This window comes from Aquarana catesbeiana, linkage group LG06 (assembly GCF_042186555.1).
Source record: "Aquarana catesbeiana isolate 2022-GZ linkage group LG06, ASM4218655v1, whole genome shotgun sequence".
In the NCBI taxonomy this organism is placed as follows: Eukaryota; Metazoa; Chordata; class Amphibia; order Anura; family Ranidae; genus Aquarana; species Aquarana catesbeiana.
The window spans coordinates 280,299,409-280,320,695 of record NC_133329.1 but is presented as its reverse complement, the minus strand read 5'-3'; the positions used below and the strand labels follow the sequence as shown (position 1 = coordinate 280,320,695).

Sequence of the window (21,287 nt, the reverse complement as noted above, 5' to 3'; positions counted from 1 at the left end):
AAGGAAAACTCTGCTTTAATTGAAAAACTAATCTGCTGGTGGCGCTGTCAGATCTTTGGGCCACAATACTGGTGTCCACCAGCGGGTGTCTGGAGTCGGCATCATCTCCTCCAATCAGGTGTCACCAGGGACTGATTGCAGGAGGTGTGTATAAATACCCGGGAGATGCTCACAAATTTGCCTTGGTATTTTCTTTTTAATAAATCTTACTATTATTACTTTACATGCGTTTTGGTATTCCCTATTGCAGTCCACACATTTCTGGTCACATTGGTTTATGACACAATAGAAAGTCCAATCCTGATCAGAAGTGGCTGCTTAGGGAAGCCATCATGGTTCTGTTTTGGCTAACATGCATCCAGAGGAAGTTACAAATTATTCTCTGCTGGTGACAGAGGATGGGGAATACTGCCACCAGATATTGAAAGAGTGGGCCAGTGACCAGCTACTAGAGTGTATCCGACTGGCTAATTCCCTAGTTGTTCAGGGCCATATGCTGTTTGGGGATGTTCAGCCTCTGATTCAGGTGCATGCAGAGCTAGGCTTGTCCAGTACTCCAAGAGACAGTGATGATTTTTCTCCCCCCTTCTGTTTTGATCAGGCTGAGTCTCTGGTGTGGTTATTAGAGGATGACCCGGTTCCTTTCTTTGAGCATTATTCCTCATATTTTCAGCAGGTGTTATCAGAGTGTATTAACGCAGTGCAGTCCCTGGTTAGACAGGCAGTATGTAAGCCGAATTTTGTTCAACCTTTACCACAGGCATGGTCAGATCTATTACGGTCAGCCTCAGATTGCAACAGCCCATTCCTGCTGCCAGAGACCTGCCTGCTCAGTGGTCTCTTTTTCCCACGGCAACCACAGTCACAGCCCAATAAACCCTGCTACCAACTAAATATCAGTATCCTGTTTCCACTTGCTGCACCTATCCTGCCTTTAACCCATCTGCCTCCTCTCTACTGCTTGCAGCAATTCCACAAAATCCCCCTTAGTAACTGCTTCTTCTTTCTTACCATGCTCAAACTCTTCTCTTCCATCAGCTGCACACCCTATTTACAGCCCTGCAGTCACCTACAAGGCTTCAGTGGCTAAACCCAAATGAAACAAACATTTTTTCCAGCCCGTACAATCCTGCCATTATCCAATCCTGTCTCCACACCAGCCGATCTGCTCCAGCCTGCTTCAACACCAGCCGATCTGCTCCAGCCTGCTTCCACACCAGCCAATCTGCTCCAGCCTGCTTCCACGCCAGCTGATCTGCTCCAGCCTGCTTCCACACCAGCCAATCTGCTCCAGCCTTCCTCCATGCCAGCCTATCTGCTCCCGCCTGCCTCCACGCCAGCCGATCTGCTCCAGTCTGCCTCCACACCAGCCAATCTGCTCCAGTCTGCCTCCATGCCAGCCAATCTGCTCCAGTCTGCCTCCCTGCCCATTAAACTTCTGCCTGCTGTCCAGCCTGATGCTCCAGTATTTGCTGTTCAGCCTGATGTTCCAGTGCCCACGGTCCCGCCTAAAGTTCCGGTGAATATGTTCCAGCCTGATGTTCCAGTGAACACGGTCCAGCCTGATGTTCTGGTGCCCACATTCCAGCCTGATGTTCTAGTGACCACGGTCCAGCCTGAAGTTCCGATTCCCACAATCCAGCCTGAAGTTCCGATGCCCACAATCCAGCCTGAAGTTCCGGTGCCCACGGTCCAGCCTGAAGTTCCGGTGCCCACGGTCCAGCCTGAAGTTTCGGTGCCCATGGTCCAGGCTGATGTTCCGGTGCCCATTTCCCAGCCTGATGTGTCATGCCCATTTCCCAGCCTGATGTGCCGGTGCCCGTTTCCCAGCCTGATGTGCCGGTGCCCGTTTCCCAGCCTGATGTGCCAGTGCACATTACCCAGCTTTCTGGGCCGGTGCCCATCACCCAGCCTGCTGAGTTGGTGCCCGTTGCCCAGCCAGCCTGTTCCAGTGCCCACTGTTCAGCCTGATGTTCCAGCGCCTGATCTCCAGTCGGATGATCCGATGCCCGATGTCCAGCTTGATGTGCCTCTACCCGCTGCCCAGCTTGATGTGCCTCTGCCCGCTGCCCAGCTTGATGTGCTGCTACCCACTGCCCAGCTTGATGTGCCTCTGCCCGCTGCCCAGTGTGATGTGCCTCTGCCCGCTGCCCAGCGTGATGTGCCTCTGCGCGCTGCCCAGCTTGATGTGCCTCTGCCCGCTGCCCGGCTTGATGTGCCTCTGCCCGCTGCCCGGCTTGATGTGCCTCTGCCCGCTGCCCGGCTTGATGTGCCTCTGCCCGCTGCCCAGCTTGATGTGCCTCTGCCCGCTGCCCAGCTTGATGTGCCTCTGCCCGCTGCCCAGCTTGGTGTGCCTCTGCCCGCTGCCCAGCTTGGTGTGCCTCTGCCCGCTGCCCAGCGTGATGTGCCTCTGCCTGCTGCGCAGCTCGATGTGCCTCTGCCTTCTGCCCAGCTTGATGCCATGGACTTTTTACAGCTGCGACCAGTTGGAGCATCTGGAGGTCACTCCTTTGAGGGGGGGTACTGTCAGGAAAAGTTTCACCTGCTGGTGGCGCTGTCAGATTTTTGGGCCACAGTACTGGTGTCCACCAGTGGGTGTCTCCCAGCAGCCTGGAGCCTACATCATCTCCTGCAATCAAGCGTCACCTGAGACTGATTGCAGGAGGTGTGTATATATTCCCGGCAGATGCTCACACATTTGCCTTGCTATTTTCCCTGAGCCTTGACCTATATTCCTGAATCCTGTACCTTGTGACCTGTATTCCTGAATCCTGTACATTGTGCACTGTGTTCCTGAACCCTGCATCCATCCCTGGGCCCCTGTCTTGCAGACTTATCCCTTCCTCCTATTTTCCTCTCCCTTTCCCGTCCTGCTCCCTGTTCTACCTGATAGATCTCTAGTGTATGACCCTGGCTTGATTACGTTTATGATTGTATCTTACTCCTGTATTCACGTTTGGTTTAGAGAGTTATTATTGTGTGTCACCATGGTTGTTTGCTGGTTTGCTTTATTGTTTATGACTTATCCTTTTAATAAATCTTACTATTATTAATACACATGCGTTTTGGTCTTTCCTTTTGCAGTCTGCACATTTCTGGTCGCACCGGTTTATGACATATAGCATGTAAATTGCTACACAAGCTCAAATTTTCTAAAGCCATCCAAAAATTCAAAGTAATATGTCACTTTTGGTGTACAGAACACCTCCAGAAATTGTCTGCTTGTGTGTTTGGCTAACTGATTTTATCTGAAGTCTCCAGTGAGAAATAATTAACATTTTAGGTATCCCCTGCAATGGGACTTTCATTTTTGGTGCGATACCTTTTAAGACTTGTCTCCTAAAAAAATGCAGATGTTGCAGCTTCCCTCATTCCACAAACACATCTTATGCAAATATCAAAGTTTGATAAATCTATCTTTGGTGTCAATCACAGTGCTTAGACATTTTGTAGTTGCTTCTCCCTCTTCTGATGTATTAATGCAAGACTTTAAATTTTCCAGGTATTTTTTAGCTTGTTTAGCTTCAGCTCATATAAAATATGAACATGTAATGCTGAATGCAGCCCAAGCCATATGTAGGGGTCTATAAATTCCCTGATCCCTCCTCTGCCCTCTAAAGCATCTGATCAAACTGATGGGTTTGATCACATGCTTGCCTGGCCTCTACCATCCAGCAAGCAAAGAACCAAAACCAGCAGTGGTGTAGTACATATTGCTTGCAGTTTTATTTGTGATGAAGGAAGGGGAGGAACAGATGTTCGTCCTTCTCCTCTGTCTGCAGCCAACCCATTCACTTTCGGCAGTCCTGGGCTCTCCCAGGCCCACAGCGGCAGGCAGCTGCTAGGGGGGAGGGGGCCCTAGTGAGGGGCTGTAGAGCCCCTCGGATCACTTTTACATGAAATCCAGTTGCCGGCTGAAAACTTAACTACTTTCACTCAAGGCTGGTATAACCACTTCCACCCAAGGCTGTTTATATATGAGCTAAGGGCTGAAAGTGGTTAAATTGCCTAAACAGCCACCTTCAATGGATATCCCTTCCATTCCCAGGCCCCATTGCACTGCGTGCGTGGGCTAATGTAGCTATTGTTATGCCACTGCATTTTACCCTTATAGGTGAGTAAGGGGCTGCTTATTTCCATTAATGTAAAGTTTTTGGATGATCTAACCATGCGGATTGTAGTAGCAGAAACTAGCAGAAACTATGTTAACATAGTTAATGTTAACATAGTTTCTGCTAGTTTTCTGCTAAAGCAGCAGACCTTTTTATACAATGCTCTATCACGCATTCACTGTACAAGCTACAATACAAAAGTCAGCACAACAAAATTGTAAAGCAAATAAAAGCTGACTATTGTGCCTGCCTATAAAAAGGCAAATCAGGAGGTAGCAATCAATTAATAACTAGCTAATACTTATAAAACACTACATTGTAATATTTTTTAGAAATGCAATGTGTTGAATTAATGCTTTAAATAGATACTCAAATACACACACAAATAACATTAAACCAGCTTTAGAATTCATTAACTTCAACTTTCTGGTGGTATAGTTCCACATTTCCTAATACTATACTTTAAAGTGGACTTAGCATTGATATTACAACTCCACAAGAATACATTACTGACACATGAAACATAGCAACAGTATAATATTCACAAACACTGTACTTTCAGTCATTGAGCTCTACGCAAGTGACAGCGCCTAGCCTGAGATGGGAAGTCTGTAGGAACAATGTCATCAGCATGCTGAAAGCAGAAGAAAGCATTTCCTCCATCTCCTCTTCCCTAGTGATCATTTTTACTGTACCTTTGTAACATTTTTAGCAAGAAACAATAATAACATCTTTGTGAGGAATAGGTCTATAGAGCCAAAAAAACCTAAAGGCAACTTCACGTGCACAGTATCTCCAAAATTGTGCCCCTGACGTTATTAATACTGTTAAAAACATTTTCCCAAAGGGAAATCGAGCATTTAGCAAATGCTCTTGCATAAGGGCCCCTTTCACTCTGCGCTGGACAGCTGCTGCACACTAAACCAATGTCTTTCACACTGCAGTTGAGTAATAAAGATTTTGGACTCTTAGGGATTTTGCATTTGGTGCTCTTTTTGACCCATTACAATGATATTTCTAGATTTGTGTGAGCATCCTCTCCCGGGGGGAGGAGAGGGCTATCTTAGTTCTACTTTTGTATTAAACTATTGTAAAACAAAACAGTATAAAAAAGTACACAGCAGATATGTAGAATCATGTAAATAATTTTTGTCATACTTCCAGAACAGAAAATGATGCTACAGCCGATGCTTCCTTTACATTGGTGCCAGAACATAGTGTCAAATTGACTAAACATTCAATGAAGCTGACAGTCCAGTGAGAGCAGCATTACAGAGGAAGACAGAGGGGGGAAATCATCTTACTAAACAAAAACAGGCTATCATTGTTCTATTATTTCTGCAGATACAGCACAGGAGTTATCCCATAAAAAGCCTTCTTTCAAGCCACACATTTGGGGTGGCACATCCACAGACAACTGCACGAATGGGAAAGGTAAAAACATATTTATTCATCTAAAAAAAATGTTTTAAACATACAATTACAGATAGATAAACTAAAACAAAATCAGTACTAATAAGTGAATTAAAGTGTGAAACTTTACTTTATTACCAGGAGTATTTTTGGATTGCAAAGGATTGTTTCCAACAGAATCTTACAATATGCAGAAATTGTCAATTTTTTGGTTGCAAAATTACCATGCAAGTGATTGTGTTCTTGAAGTAAACGCATAATTAAGACACCCTTAAGGGGTCTATTTATAAAAAAAAAAAAACGTTGTGCAAGTGTGTCAAAATTGGTGCAAAGGTCACGAATCCCTTGTGAAAGTATTTTGTTTTTATGCAAAATATTAATTTCTAAAATTTAACCCTTTCATGACTAAGCCCCTTTTTTAAATTTGGTGTTTACGTATTTTAAGTTAAAATCCGTATTTTTTGCTAGAAAATTACTTAGAACCCCCAAACAATATATATATATTTTTAGCAGAGAATCTAGAGAATAAAATGGAGATTGTTGCAAGATTTTATATCACATGGTATTTGTGCAGCAGTGTTTTAAACGCAAATTTTTGGGAAAAGGGACACTTTCATAATTTAAAAAAATCCAAACAGTAAAGTTACCCCATTTTTTTTGTATAATGTGAAAGATGATGTTACGCCGAGTAAATAGATACCAAACATGTCACGCTTTATAATTGCATGCACTCATGGAATGGCGACAAACTACTGTACCTAAGAATTTCCATAGGCGACGATTTAAATTTTTTTTACGGTTACCAGGTTAGAGTTAGAGGAGGCCTAGGGCTAGAATTATTGCACTCACACTGACGATCGCGGCGATACCTCACATGTGTGATTTAAACACCATTTACATATGCGGGCGCGACTTCCGTATGCGTTTTCTTTGCTGCGAGAGCTCGCGGGGACGGGGGCGCTTTAAAATTTTTTTTTTCTTATTTAGTTTAATAATATATTTATAAATTGTGTTTAAAAAAAAATGTTTTGATGACTTTTATTGCTGTCACAAGGAATGTAAACATCCCTTGTGACAGTAATAGGTGGTGACAGGTACTCTTTATGGAGGGATCGGGGGTCTAAAAGACCCCCGATCCCTCCTTTGCACTTCAAAGTATTCAGATTGCTGAAAACGGCGATTCTGAATACTGTGTATTTTTTTAAAATCAGCGCCATTGGCAGCCGAGTAAACGGGAAGTGACGTCATGACGTCGCTTCCGCGTTTACAATGAGAAGGCTGGAACTAAGCTGCCCACAGCTTCGCTCCAGCCCGCCCCCCACCTGCCAGAGGCAGGCGATTGGTCACCGGGCCTCCCGATCAAACGGGAGGCCCGGTAAGAGTGGCGGGAGGCGGCAGGAGGGGATGTCCCCCCTCCCGCTCCTCCGGTATAACAGACAAGCGGCTTTTAGCCGCATCGGTTGTTATATTCGGATAGCCGATCGCCGGCTCTAAACTGCATGGTGCAAAATCTGGCGCAGCTCTGCATAGAAGCCAATCAGCTTCCAGGTTTTATTGTCAAAGCTTAATTGAGCAAGTTGAAGTTAGAAGCTGATTGGCTACCATGCTGCACCAAATTCTGAGTGCACCAGTTTTAGTAAATCTTGCCCTATGTTTTTTAAACTGCTGATAAACAAAGCATGATTTTTCATCTTTTTTTTTCTCTTTTTGTGTTTTTTTTCCTAATAGATCATTTTCTATGAGGATAGGAACTTCCAGGGTCGTTCCTATGAGTGCAGCAATGATAACCCTGATCTGCAACCCAATTTTAATGCTTGCAACTCTGTTCGAGTAGAGAATGGCTGCTGGATGATTTATGAGCGACCCAATTACATGGGACATCAGTATTTCCTGAAGAGGGGAGAATATCCTGATTATCAGCAGTGGCAAGGACTTAATGATTCCATCAGGTCTTGCCGTTTACTATCACAAGTGAGTTGTATAATGGATTCAGTCACTTAATTAACAATATCATGGTTATAATCAACTAGATGCAAAATATGGTATAATTATAGCATATAATTGTATGCTAGTGAAACAAAAATGTATGTTGCATGTATTTTTGCTGTTGTGATCCATTGCAGCTGCTTTAAGCTGAAATTCCATCCAAAACGAATTTTGCTCCTGAAGGACTGAATAAGAGTTAGATCCTTTGTCAGTTTTGTTTGATTTGTTGTTCTGTCTGTGGTTTTTTTTTGGGGGTGGTTTCCTCTCACCTCCTGTTCTGGCCAGCGTGGGCATTGTTATGATCTAAAGGTCCTCTTTTCTCTTTCTGTAATGCATAATCACGGTATTCTTATGGGGAATCCAATAGTTAAAGTCAGGAAAATATCAAGAAAATCTAAACAAAGATCTCAAAATCAAAATAGAATTGACCAGGCTACAATTTAACAAATGTCTCCCAATAAAGGTCAAAAGAAGTCTCAGATGGACAATAGATATATTTTATTGCCACACAAATTGCAAAGGCAAATTTCTGGCAAATAAATGTAATCTCCAACCTGCTATTCCTGAAATTAAGAATGGCCCACTCATTCAAAACCCCCGTTCTGTCTTTAATAAATTATATTTATATAATTCCAAACTTTACACAGCATTATACCAAACCCCATATATAAATTATTTGCAGGTCTCCCAAACTCAGCTCCTCAAAAGATCATAAGCAGATTTTGGAAGGGGGGGGGGTAATGGTGGGAAAAGTGTCAATAGCTATCAAACAGTCTAAACCATCCAAGTATCTTGGCATGCAGTAACAGTTTAATGGCATTATATTGAAAAGTATTATTGAAACAGATTGTACCCCAACTAGTCAAATACTTGAATGCATTGAGATAGCGGCCACTTTTGGACAATGATTCAAACAAAGCTCATATTTGCAAGATGCTCAAGCCCCATAAAGAATTCTGAAATGCTGTAAATTTTAGAAAAATATAATTGATCAACATTGACTTAAAATTATTGACCAAAATCTTAGCCAACATAATCGCCAGGTTCACAGAACAATGCATTCACAAACATAAATTAAAATTTGAACTCAACAGAAATGCCCCAGCCCAAATTAGAAGAACACTGCACCTTGCTTCCTTCTTAAAATCAGTATAGGATGGGGGCAGGGATATAAATATAATGTACTATCCAAAGATTTACAGGTAGTCCTGGAACTATCTCTTTCATGCTTTGGGTAGATGGAGTTTTGGACCCCAATGGCTAACATTACCATGCAGAGAATATATCTGAAAAGACTATTTCCCTGTACACACGGTCGGACATTGATCGGACATTCCGACAATAAAATCCATGGATTTTTCCCGACGGATGTTGGCTCAAACTTGTCTTGCATACACACGGCCGCACAAAGTTGTCGGAAAATCCAATCGTTCTGAATGCGGTGACGTAAAACATGTACGTCTGGACTATAAACAGGGCAGTAGCCAATAGCTTTCCTCTCTTAATTTATTCTGAGCATGCGTGGCACTTTGTGTGTCGGATTTGTGTACACACGATCGGAATTTCCGACAACGGATTTTGTTGTCGGAAAATTTTATAGCAAGCTCTCAAACTTTGTGTGTCAGAAATTCTGATGGAAAATGTGTGATGGAGCCCACACATGGTTGGAATTTCCGACAACAAGGTCCTATCACACATTTTCTGTCGGAAAATCCGACCATGTGTACAGGGCATAACATTAGAACAGACACAAGACAGGGTGGTCTCTGTCCCTTTTCTGTTAATGAAAGACATAGAAACACTAGCTATAGCTATTTTTCACAAATCAGATCTAAAGGGTGTTGTCTGTAGAGACATACTGTATATCACAAGTGTGTACTTTCTATCCAAAACAAAAACCTTTTGGCTTTAGTTATACTTTAATGACTAATATTTGGAATGCTAATTATTAAACCAGAATTCCTTTTTGAAAAATCTCCCTGTAAAAGAGGGTCAGTAATGCTTACCTATCCAGTGGGCAGTGCCCCGGACTGCTGCTCTTTGAAACTTAAAAACTACATTTTTGCAGCTACAAATTTGAGTTAGAAATGCATTTTTTTTTTATTCAAACAAATTTTTTCATTGATATCCTGAGACAGTCTGAGGATTCATAAGTAATTTAATGTAAAAATACAACTTACTTAATCAATTAATTGTTTTTCATTATAGAACCTAGGAATTGGAACTAATAAACTCAGAGTATATGAAAGAGGTGACTGCAAAGGAGAAATGATGGAGTTCCTTGAAGATTGTCCAAATGTTTATGACCGCTTCTGCTCCCATGAAATCCACTCTTGTAATGTACTAGATGGTTATTGGATATTCTATGAGCTCCCCAACTACAAAGGCAAGCAGTATCTTCTCAGACCTGGTGAATATAAAAGGTTTACTGACTGGGGCTCCCAAACTGCAAAAGTTGGATCTTTCCGTCGTGTCCTGGAGCCTTATTAAAAAGCTTTTCTTGTATTCCTGTGCTAATAAAAGGATGACAAACAACACTCTGTGCTTGACTTAAATTTGAGCTATGCACAAAATCAAAAATGACATGTATGATGCAGTTGGTTAAAGTGGTAGTGAACTCTTATTTTAGCCTTATTGCCTACAGGTAAGCTCATAATAAGTCTTACCTTCCATGAAAACCTACTAAACTTGTGCCATAGATATTCAAATCAACTCCAGCTGATGATGTCACTGTGCATGTGCAGTATAGTGTCCAGCGCATACTGAGTGTGCTGTGCATGCAGAGTGCTGTGGCGCGATGGTGACTCCACAGTACTGATGTCATCATGGCCCAGCCATTTACACAGCCAGAGAGAGGTGACAGTGCAACAATGGATGACTGTGTTTGACAGGTAAGTCTCCCATAACTTGCTAGTATGCACTGCATACTAGCACATGATATTTACTAGTACATATCAGAAAACATAAAATGCACACATGAAGGAAATATATAAACTGTATATATATACAGTGGTGACGGAAAGTATTCAGACCCCCTTAAATTTTTCACTCTTTGTTATATTGCAGCCGTTTGCTAAAATAATTTAACTTCATTTTTTTTCCTCATTAATTTACACACAGCACCCCATATTGACAGAAAAACACAGAATTGTTGACATTTTTGCAGATTTATTAAAAAAGAAAAACTGAAATATCACAGGTCCTAAGTATTCAGACCCTTTGCTCAATATTTAGTAGAAGCACCCTTTTGATCTAATACAGTCATGAGTCTTTTTGGGAAAGATGCAACAAGTTTTTCACACCTGGAATTGGGGATCCTTTCCCATTCCTCCTTGCAGACCCTCTCCAATTCTGCCAGGTTGGATGGTAAACGTTGGTGGACAGCCATTTTTAGGTCTCTCCAGAGATGCTCAATTGAGTTTAAGTCAGGGCTCTGGCTGGGCCATTCAAGAACAGTCACTGAATTGTTGTGAAGCCACTCCTTCCTTCGGCCCAGTCTGAGGTCCTGAGCACTCTGGAGAAAGTTTTCATCCAGCATATCCCTGTACTTGGCCGCATTCATCTTTCCCTCGATTGCAACCAGTCGTCCTGTCCCTGCAGCTGAAAAACACCCCCACAGCATGATGCTTCCACCACCATGCTTCACTGTTGGGACTGTATTGGACAGGTGATGAGCAGTGCCTGGTTTTCTCCACACATACCACTTAGAATTAAGGCCAAAAAGTTCTATCTTGGTCTCATTAGACCAAAGAATCTTATTTCTTACCATGTTGGAGTCCTTCAGGTGTTTTTTTAGCAAACTCCATGCAGGCTTTCATGTGTCTTGCACTGAGGAGAGGCAGAGTGGCAGCCACTCTGCCATAAAGCCCCGGCTGGTGGAGGGCTGCAGTGATGGTTAACTTTCTACAACTTTCTCCCATCTCTTGACTGCATCTCTGGAGCTCAGCCACAGTGATGTTTGGGTTCTTTTCTCACCAAGGCTCTTCTGCCCCGATAGCTCAGTTTGGCCAGACGGCCAGCTCTAGGAAGGGTTCTGGTCGTCCCAAACGTCTTCCAATTAAGGATTATGGAGGCCACTGTGCTCTTAGGAACCTTAAGTGCAGCAGAATTTTTTTTGTAACCTTGGCCAGATCTGTGCCTTGCCACAATTCTGTCTCTGAGCTCTTTGGGCAGTTCCTTTGACTTCATGATTCTCATTTTCTCTGACATGCACTGTGAGCTGTAAGGTCTTATATAGACAGGTGTGTGGCTTTCCTAATCAAGTCCAATCAGTATAATCAAACACAGCTGGACTCAAATGAAGGTGTAGAACCATCTCAAGGATGATCAGAAGAAATGGACAGCACCTGAGTTAAATATATGAGTGTCACAGCAAAGGGTCTGAATACTTAGGACCATGTGATATTTCAGTTTTTCTTTTTTAATAAATCTGCAAAAATGTCAACAATTCTGTGTTTTTCTGTCAATATGGGATGCTGTGTGTACATTAATGAGGAAAAAATGATTTTAGCAAATGGCTGCAATATAACAAAGAGTGAAAAATTTAAGGGGACCTGAATACTTTCCATCCCCACTATATATATATATATATATATATATATATATATATATATATATATACACACACACACAGTATCTCACAAAATTGAGTACACCCCTCACATTTTGTAAATATTTTATTATATCTTTTCATGTGACAACACTGAAGAAATTACACTTTGCTACAATGTAAAGTAGTGAGTGTACAGCTTGTATAATAGTGTAAATTTGCTATCCCCTCAAAATAACTGAACACACAGCCATTATTGTCTAAGCTGGTGGCAACAAAAGTGAATACACCCCTTAGTGAAAATGTACAAACTGGACCCAATTAGCCATTTTCCCTCCCAATGTAATGTTATATGTTAGTGTTACAGCTGTGAATGGGGAGCAGGTGTGTTAAATTTGGTGTTATCGCTCTCACTCTCTCATACTGGTCACTGGAAGTTCAACATGGCACCTCATGGCAAAGAATTCTCTGAGGAAAAAGAATTGTTGCTCTACATGAAGATGGCCTAGGCTATAAGAAGATTGCCAAGACCCTGAAACTGAGTGTCATAAACCAGATGTGACCAGAACTGTGTGACTGCGACAGAGTGAACCAAACATAAATAAGTGAAAATAAGTAAGTTTATTAAGTAAATGCATATAAATGTGAACACACCACCAATACAAACAGAGTGAACAAACTGAACAACCAAACAGTGATAATAAACCAACCAGTATATATAGCAAACAGTGATAATTTTAGTTTAGGACTAAAATGGTATTTTATTTTTAGTCCCATTTTAGTCTTCTGCAGTTGTTTTAGTTTTAGTCTTATTTAGTCGACTAAAACTCCAGTACATTTTTGTCCAATAAAATGTCCTACGTTTTAGACGACTAAAATCTCCAGTACATTTCAGTAATTGCAATTTAGTTTTAGTCATAGTCTTTTAATTAAAATGGAATTTTAGTTTTAGTCTAATTTTAGTTTTAGGACTAAAATGGCATTTTAGTTTTAGTCATATTTTAGTCATCTCAATAATTTTAGTCGTATTTTAGTCGACTAAACTAGTATTCATTTAGTCGACTAAAATGTTTTAGTTATTTTAGCCGACTAAAGTGTTTTAGTCATTTTAGTCGACTAAATTAACACTAATAGCAAAAGGGAGGACCAGAATCGTAGTCAAGCCAGGCCAGGGTCATCAACAGGAGATAAGCAGATGGGGGGGCCAGGACTAAACAGACAGGGAACAAGATGGAAGGAATCGTGCTGCAGGACAAGGATCCAGGGATACAGGAACAGATACAAACAGGTTCAGGATACAGGAATCAGGGATCAGGTCCAGGATCAGGATAACAGATAAACAGGCTGCAGGGCAGGGCACAAGGACAATACCAAGGCAAGGTGTGTGTGCACTTGCCAGGTATTTATACACATCTCAATTAGACTCAGCTGATGCCTGGTTGCAAGAGGTAATGTCAGCCCCACACTGCCAGGAACCACCTGCTAGTGGATGCCAGTACTGCAGCCCAAAGATCACATAATACCAGCAAGGAAAGGTTCTCCTGACAGTTCCAAACTGCCAGGAGACACCTGCTGGTGGACCTCAGTACTGCACGCCAAATGATAGATATTACCAGCGGAGGGAACCTTTCCTGGCAGTACCTCCCCTTGAAGGAGTGACCTCCGGACACTGCAAGGGCTTATATTGCAGCCATCACCGACAATCACGCTAGGTCTTATTTTCGGGGAAACAGGGTAGCAGGCACATCAAGCTGTGCAGCAGGCACTTCAAGCTGGGCAGCAGGCACTTCAAGCTGGGCAGCAGGCACAGGTACATCAAGCGGGGCAGCAGGCACGGGCACATCAGGCTGGGCAGCAGGCATGGACACATCAAGCTGGGCAGCAGGCACGGGCACATCAATCACCATTTTCAGATGCCAGCAGAAAAAAAATAACCTCATTGGCATTCATGTTTGCAACCAAACTGAACCAAAATGGTTCCCATGTGCAGCCACTTCAGGTCAGGGATGGCCTTGGTATTCTGTCATAAACCAGATGTGACCAGAACTGTGTGACTGCGACAGAGTGAACCAGACATAAATAGGTGAAAGTAAGTAAGTTTATAAAAGTAAATGCATATAAATGTGAACACACCACCAATACAAACAGAGTGAACAAACTGAACAACCAAACAGTGATAATAAACCAATCAGTATATATAGCAAAAGGGAGTAGAAGAATTGTAGTCAAGCTAGGTCAGGGTCATCAACAGGAGATCAGCAGATGGGGGTCAGGAGTAAACAGACAGGGAACAAGATGGATGGAATCAGGCTGCAGGGTAAGGATCCAGGGATACAGGAACAGATACAAACAGGTTCAGGATACAGGAATCAGGGTTCAGGTCCAGGATCAGGATAACAGATAAACAGGCTGCAGGGCAGGGCACAAGGACAATACCAAGGCAAGGTGTGTGTGCACCCGGGTATTTATACACATCTCAATTAGACTCGGGTGATGCCTGATTGCAAGAGGTAATGTCGGCCCCACACTGGCAGGAACCACCTGCTGGTGGACGCCCAAAGATTACATAATACCAGCAGGGAAAGGTTCTCCTGACAGTTCCAAACTGCCAGGAGTCACCTGCTGGTGGACCTCAGTACTTCACACCAAATTATAGATATTACCAACGAAGGGAACCTTTCCTGACACTGAACTGCAGCGCGGTGGCCAAGACCATACAGCAGTTTAACAGGACAGGTTCCACTCAGAACAGGCTTCACCATGGTCGACCAAAGACGTTGAGTGCACATGCTCAGTGTCATATCCAGAGGTTGTCTTTGGGAAATAGACATATGAGTGCTGTCAACATTGCTGCAAAGGTTGAAGAGGTGGGGGGTCAGCCTGTCAGTGCTCAGACCATACGTCGCACACTGCATCAAATTAGTCTGCATGGCTGTCATCCCAGAAGGAAGCCTTTACTAAAGATGATGCACAAAGAAGCCCACAAACAGTTTGCTGAAGACTAAGGACATGGATTACTGGAACCATTTTCTGTGGTCTGATGACACCAAGATAAACTTACTTGGTTCAGATGGTGTCAAGCGTGTGTGGCGGCAACCAAGTGAGAAGTGAAAAGAAAAGTGTGTCTTGCCTACAGTCAAGCATGGTGGTGGAAGTGTCATAGTCTGGGGCTACGTGAATGCTGACGGCCCTGGGGAGCTACAGTTCATTGAGGGAACCATGAATGCCAACATGTACTGTGATATACTGAAGCAGTATTCCAACATGATAACGACCCCAAACACACTTCCAAGACGACCACTGCCTTGCTAAAGAAGCTGAGGGTAAAAGTGATGGACTGGCCAAGCATGTCTCCAGACCTAAACCCTATTGAGCATCTGTGGGGCATCCTCAAACGGAACGTAGATGAGCGCAAGGTCTCTAACATCCACCAGCTCCATGATGTCATCATGGAGGAGTGGAAGAGGACTCCAGTGGCAACCTGTGAAGCTCTGGTGAACTCCATGCCCCGGAGGGTTAAGGCAGTGCTGGAAAATAATAGTGGCCACATAAAATATTGACACTTTGGGCCCAATTTGGACATTTTCACTTAGGGGTGTACTCGCTTTTGTTGCCAGCTGTTTAGACATTCTAGACTGTGTAGTGAGTTATTATATAATATATACAGTATATGTATATAATTACTGTGGATAAAAAAAAAAATACTATCAATATACCTTCAATAATTTTGCTTTGGTGTTAGAAATTTTCCAAAATCTTTTTGGGTTGGACCAACAGTGAAGCAGAGTAGTTTAAATTATCTGGAATTTTCATTACTTGTTGTGAATTTTGTGAAAATGGTGATGACATTGTGGCCACTCATTATTACATACCATCTCCCCCTTTTAATCAATATTACCTGAATATATTTTCACTGGATTTTATTATTAGACACCTATTCACAGTTATTCCTTAAGGTGGAATAAAAGCTAAAAATTTGCCAGAAGGTAGGATCTTTAGTTAGAAGAGAGTTTTTAGGTCTGTTCTGTACATTGTACAGTCCTGTCATCTTGAAAGATGCCGGGAATGGAGCCTGGTAGGAAGATAATGTAACTTCAGTGTGCTGTGCATCTGTGGGAGTTACATCATCAGTGCCTGCCCAATGGGTAAAGCAAGAGGTCAGCTGACCCAGAAAAAGAGGAGAGAGACATGACACCTGCGAGCACAAAATGGATGTGGGGATCTCAAGCCCCACAGCAAGGCTCCTTTCACACTGGTTTGCTTCAAACCTGCCAGTAAAAGGCTGAGCGATTTTGCATCGCTTTTGTAGCGCTTTTGCAAGAGCTTTTGAGGTGCTTTTGCAGCGCTTTTGAGTTTGGAGTTTGCTGTGCGGTTTTTAAAGGACACATGACTCAAAAACTGCACCAAAAAACGCTGTGAGGCGCTTCCCAATGTTTTTTAGCTCCCCAAGCATGCTCCAAAGATGCTGCAAGCAGAATTTTTTTTCACCACACCACAAGTGCACTGCCCCAGTGTGAAAGCATTCATTGATTTTAAAGGGAAGCATTTTTCTTGAGCTTTTCAGGCACTTTTTTTAATGCAAAAGCCCTTGAAAAACTCCTCAGTGCGAATGGGGCCCAAAGGAGATCAAACTCAAACAGTAATGTGTCATAATGCGCTAGAATGCTGTGCATTCTTGCACATTAAACCCCAACATGGGTTTAAATAACCTCCAAACCAATTACACACTGCCACATCAATACATCATGAACCAAAAAAGTAAGTGTACCTGATGGGGAACTGCAACTGTGACCAGTGAAAAAAATTCATACAGCCTGAATCCAATAAAAAGCAAATTCATTTAAATAGGAGCCTTCATAAAATAAGGCACAGAACTGATGGGGAACAGCCTGCAAAATCTAAATATCACCCCATACTTTATGCCTAGTTCACACAATAAGAATATCGGACAAAAAAAAACGCATTTGGATTAATCGTGTACTAACTATTCGTTAGTACACAACTTTCTAGAGCCGATCACTTGCTGTGTTGATTGGTCTAGACAAATGCCAAAACATCAAAGGTTAAAACAACTTAAAAACAGTTTGAGAGATGCATAAATATGACACAATATCGCATTCACAAAAGAATCAACAAATCATACTCTCTATTTCACATATAACAAACACAAGGCCCGCCAGGCCTTGTCGTGTGGCCCTTACACCCAGTTTTGCTGGTTGTAAGGTCCCCAACTCAATTGGGGTTGCTCACTGGGGTTGCACACTGGGGTTGCACACTGTGCATAGCATACCCCTAAATCTGCACACAGCACACCCCTGAACCTTGCACTCTGTACAGCGCACACTCCTGAACCCTGCTTGCTGTATGGAGCGAACCCCTGAACCCTGCACTCTGTGTATAGGGCACCACTGAAACTACCCTGTGTACATAGCACACCCCTGAACCCTGCACTCTGTATGTAACACGCTGCTGAAATCTGCACACCCCAGATACAAAACCAGGGCCTTTGAGGGAAACCATGGGGACACTTGGTTAGCCTGGTTTCCCTAGCAGGAGAAGCAGTGCATGGAGAACATGTATGACAATGTGTTGGCCTGTAGGGTCACGCAAAGGAGTGGAATGCCAACATCACCCATTTTAAGTACTCCAGGTGGAAGCTTTTCAATTACTGCTCCTCCTGTTCCATCAATGTACCACTCCACCAATGTGGCAGGTCCCTCTTCTATCTATTCTTACACTGTGCCTAGTCCCTCTTCCACTTGGCTTTTTCACTTGGACATGTTTTCCATCCAGGGCTTCTATACAATTTGGAAACTGAGTCTTTTCCCAAAATTTGTTAGCCACCTGTTCCCACATTTCTTCCATTGGCTGAGCCATCACGTTATTATGTAACATCTCCCACAGTGCAAAGCAGGTCTGCTGGGTCACTTTTGCCACCGTGCTCACACTCATCAGAAGGTAATGGTGTAGCGAAGGAAACGTCCTGTGGCCAAAAACCTACAATAGAAAAAAAATTTATAAAAAACATTGTCCATTAAAAAAAATGTCATGTGCAAAAAGGGAAATAATATTTTTTTAAATTTCTTTTTTTCACAAATTGTAAGTCCTATGGGAAAAAACAGGACCATTTCTTTATAAGAAATTGTGTGGAAAAAATTCAGAAATAAAAGTTTTTAAAACATTTGACACAAACATCTTTAAAATAAATACATGGGACTTTGATATAACTACAGTCCTGAGTGTCCCCAGGTGACATTTCTCATCCTCATCTGGGTGTCCATTCGTTTTAGACAGGACTGCAGCCTCTCCAGAAGATCATCAAATGTGCGTACAGACATCCTTGTGAAAATGAAAAATTATTCTGCATAATTCCGTAGCTGAATGTATAAGCTTGCAACACATCCTGAAGATATGCGTTGTTCCATCAATGGATGAGTCCAGCACAGACGACCTTTGGTCCTCTCATGCAATTCTCTCTGTCTTTTGATCCTATGCGACAGAATCAGAAGGAGCATTCCTTCAATAGTCTTCAGGTCTGGATCCATAGTGAATGCAGCCAGCAAAAACAGACATCTCCCTGCTAAAGACAGTGCTCTCTCTGCTCTCACAAAATGGGTCCTAAAGTTAATAACTTACTATTTTGAACGCAGTGCAGGTATTTGAAAGTGTTCTGGGTGTAATTTCTGAAAGAAAACAGTTATAAACGTTGCCGCGCATAAACGCGCTTGCAAAACATGGTTAGAAGCACATTTTAACAGCCACGTTTTCTTGACAGCAATTCTGACTTCCAAAGACAGTATTTTAAATGCCCTGTGTGCATGAAGACTTCTCTTAGCTAATTATTTACTCCAATATTCCTAATCTTTATTTAAATGACAATTTCTTCATTACAATTAGGCTCTTAGGGATAAAAAGCCAGGTAAGCTGTTGATAGCTCCTTCTGGGTATAAAACAAATATGGTCTGTGTCTTTAAAAAATGTTTTAGCATGTAGCTGATCATTAGTACTAAATGTCACCAAATCTAAGAAATTAATTTCCTCCTGTTCAATTGTGTCTGGGCCCTGTTGTGTATATCTTTTAGTGTGACAACGTTGTCAACTTTGATTTTAGAGGGTTTTTTTCTGCCACGTTTTGTAATTCAATAAAGTTTTCTAATTAGCTATACCACGAGTGGTCCTCATTCACAAATACTTGTTGGGTGGTCGTTCCTCGACTCCCTGTTGCTTTTTGGTTACAAATGACCAGTTGTTGAGGTACCCAATATTAAGGGTAAGTCGGTGACTGGCACTATTTGATTAATACCCCATGGTGGGAACTTTGGCCCCTTGATTTTTATTTTTATTTTCAACCCTTTCAAAGGGCATACATTTTGTATCTGATTTCTGACTATGGAACAACCCAAATCCAATCCTTTGCCTCACCCCCTGCTCACTGGTTGTGATTAACAGCAATACCACATATGTGAGCTTATCCAACCTGAGAGGCACCCTCAGACTTTTAAGGAGAATAAATTACACATCTAATTTCCTGACTACCTCTCACAGTTTAGGAGGCCCTAGAGCACCAAGAAAGTAAAAGCACCCACAAATTACCCCATTTTGGAGAGTAAACAACCCAAAGTATTTGAAGATTTCATTTGTTCCATAAGTTTTTTGAAAAATGCTGAAAGAAAATGAAAATATATATTTTTTTTTACACAAAGGTGTGAATTTAATCAGATATTTCTCACACACATCAATGACAAACTTAGAATTATACTCCAAAACACATGCTTCTACTCCTTCCAAGTATAGGGGGTGTAGGGTGTGAGACTTTTTGAAAGTTTGGACCAATTATCTACCGGACATTGTATCTTGTCTATCACAAAAATCAACAAACATTGTTTCAATAATAGTATACTATAATTCAGACATACAGTAAATTAAAAGTGACATCTTGAAAGCTATCTTTGCTGATCAGTAACATGAGAAGCAATACAGGTTGTTGAGTGAGACTGAATACTGGGGAGAGGCTGAGTACCTGGCACATGGTGGATTGGATGAACCCTTTTACAGAATTGTTATATATACAGTATCTCACAAAAGTGAGTGCACCCCTCACATTTTTGTATATATTTTATTATATCTTTCCATGTGACAACTCTGAAGAAATGACACTTTGCTACAATGTAAAGTAGTGAGTGTACATCTTGTATAACAGTGTAAATTTGCTGTCCCCTCAAAACAACATCACTGAGCCATTCATGTCTAAACCGCTGGCAACAAAAGTGAGTACACCCCCATGTTAAAATGTCTAAATTGGGCCCAATTAGCCATTTTCCCTCCTGGTGTCATATGACTCATTAGTGTTACAAGGTCTCAGGTGTGAATGGGGAGCAGGTGTGTTAAATTTGGTGTTATCGCTCTCACTCTCTCATACTGGTCACTGGAAGTTCAACATGGCACCTCCTGGCAAAGAGCTCTCTAAGGACCTGAAAAAAATAATTATTGCTCTACATAAAGATGGCCTAGGCCCGTGATGGTGAACCTTGGCAACCCAGATGTTTTGGAACTACATGCCCCATGATGCTTATGAACTCTGCAGTGTACTGTAGTTGAGCATCATGGGAAATTAAGTTCTAAGTAAATCTGGGCTGCCAAGGTTCGCCATTACTGGCCTAGGCTATAAGAAGATTGCCAAGACCCTGAAACTGAGCTGCAGCACAGTGGCCAAGACCATACAGCAGTTTAACAGGACAGGTTCCACTCAGAACAGGCTGTCAGAAACCATGAATCAGACTGAGACAGAAGTACAGTTAAATCACACGTGTTTAATAATAATAAAAAAGGTAAATAGAGTAAACATAGGAACCGGAATGGATAGTCAGACAAGCCAAAACGTCATAGAGCCAGAGATGAGCTTAGTAGAACAGCAAGCACGATCTGGAGCCAGAAGAAATGTCAGCCAAGCAAGTCTTTAACAGAAACACAGGAGAGCGTCTCTAGAGATGTGACCTAGGCAAAGGCAGAGATCATCTGGATTGGATGGCTTAAGTAGGCAGGACTGATGAGCAGGATATCATCAACAGGTGAGTTACTGTGGAGAGTTAGGAGCTGGCAATCAGCCAACATCTGAGCGGCTAGTTTTGAGAAGGAAGGGCTGAGCCCAGCCCTGACACAGGCTTCGCCAAAGAAGTTGAGTGCATGTGCTCAGTGTCATATCCAGAGGATGTTTTTGGGAAATAGAT

At 42.3% G+C, this 21,287-nt stretch overlaps 1 protein-coding gene across 1 annotated transcript; it reads left to right on the top strand.

Moving 5' to 3' along the window:
• The first annotated feature begins 5,376 nt into the window (after positions 1-5,376).
• LOC141147737 (gamma-crystallin M1-1) lies at positions 5,377-10,046 on the top strand. Its single transcript, XM_073634920.1, has 3 exons — positions 5,377-5,546; positions 7,254-7,496; positions 9,720-10,046. The coding sequence occupies exons 1-3, from the start codon at positions 5,538-5,540 to the stop codon at positions 9,999-10,001; spliced, it is 534 nt and encodes a 177-aa protein (XP_073491021.1). The 5' UTR covers positions 5,377-5,537; the 3' UTR covers positions 10,002-10,046.
• Positions 10,047-21,287: the final 11,241 nt, after the last annotated feature.

Bases quoted from the DNA above. Each gene is read 5' to 3' on its own strand.
- LOC141147737 (XM_073634920.1), top strand. The intron at 7,497-9,719 runs GTGAGTTGTATA...TTTTCATTATAG, and splicing joins CTTGCCGTTTACTATCACAA to AACCTAGGAATTGGAACTAA.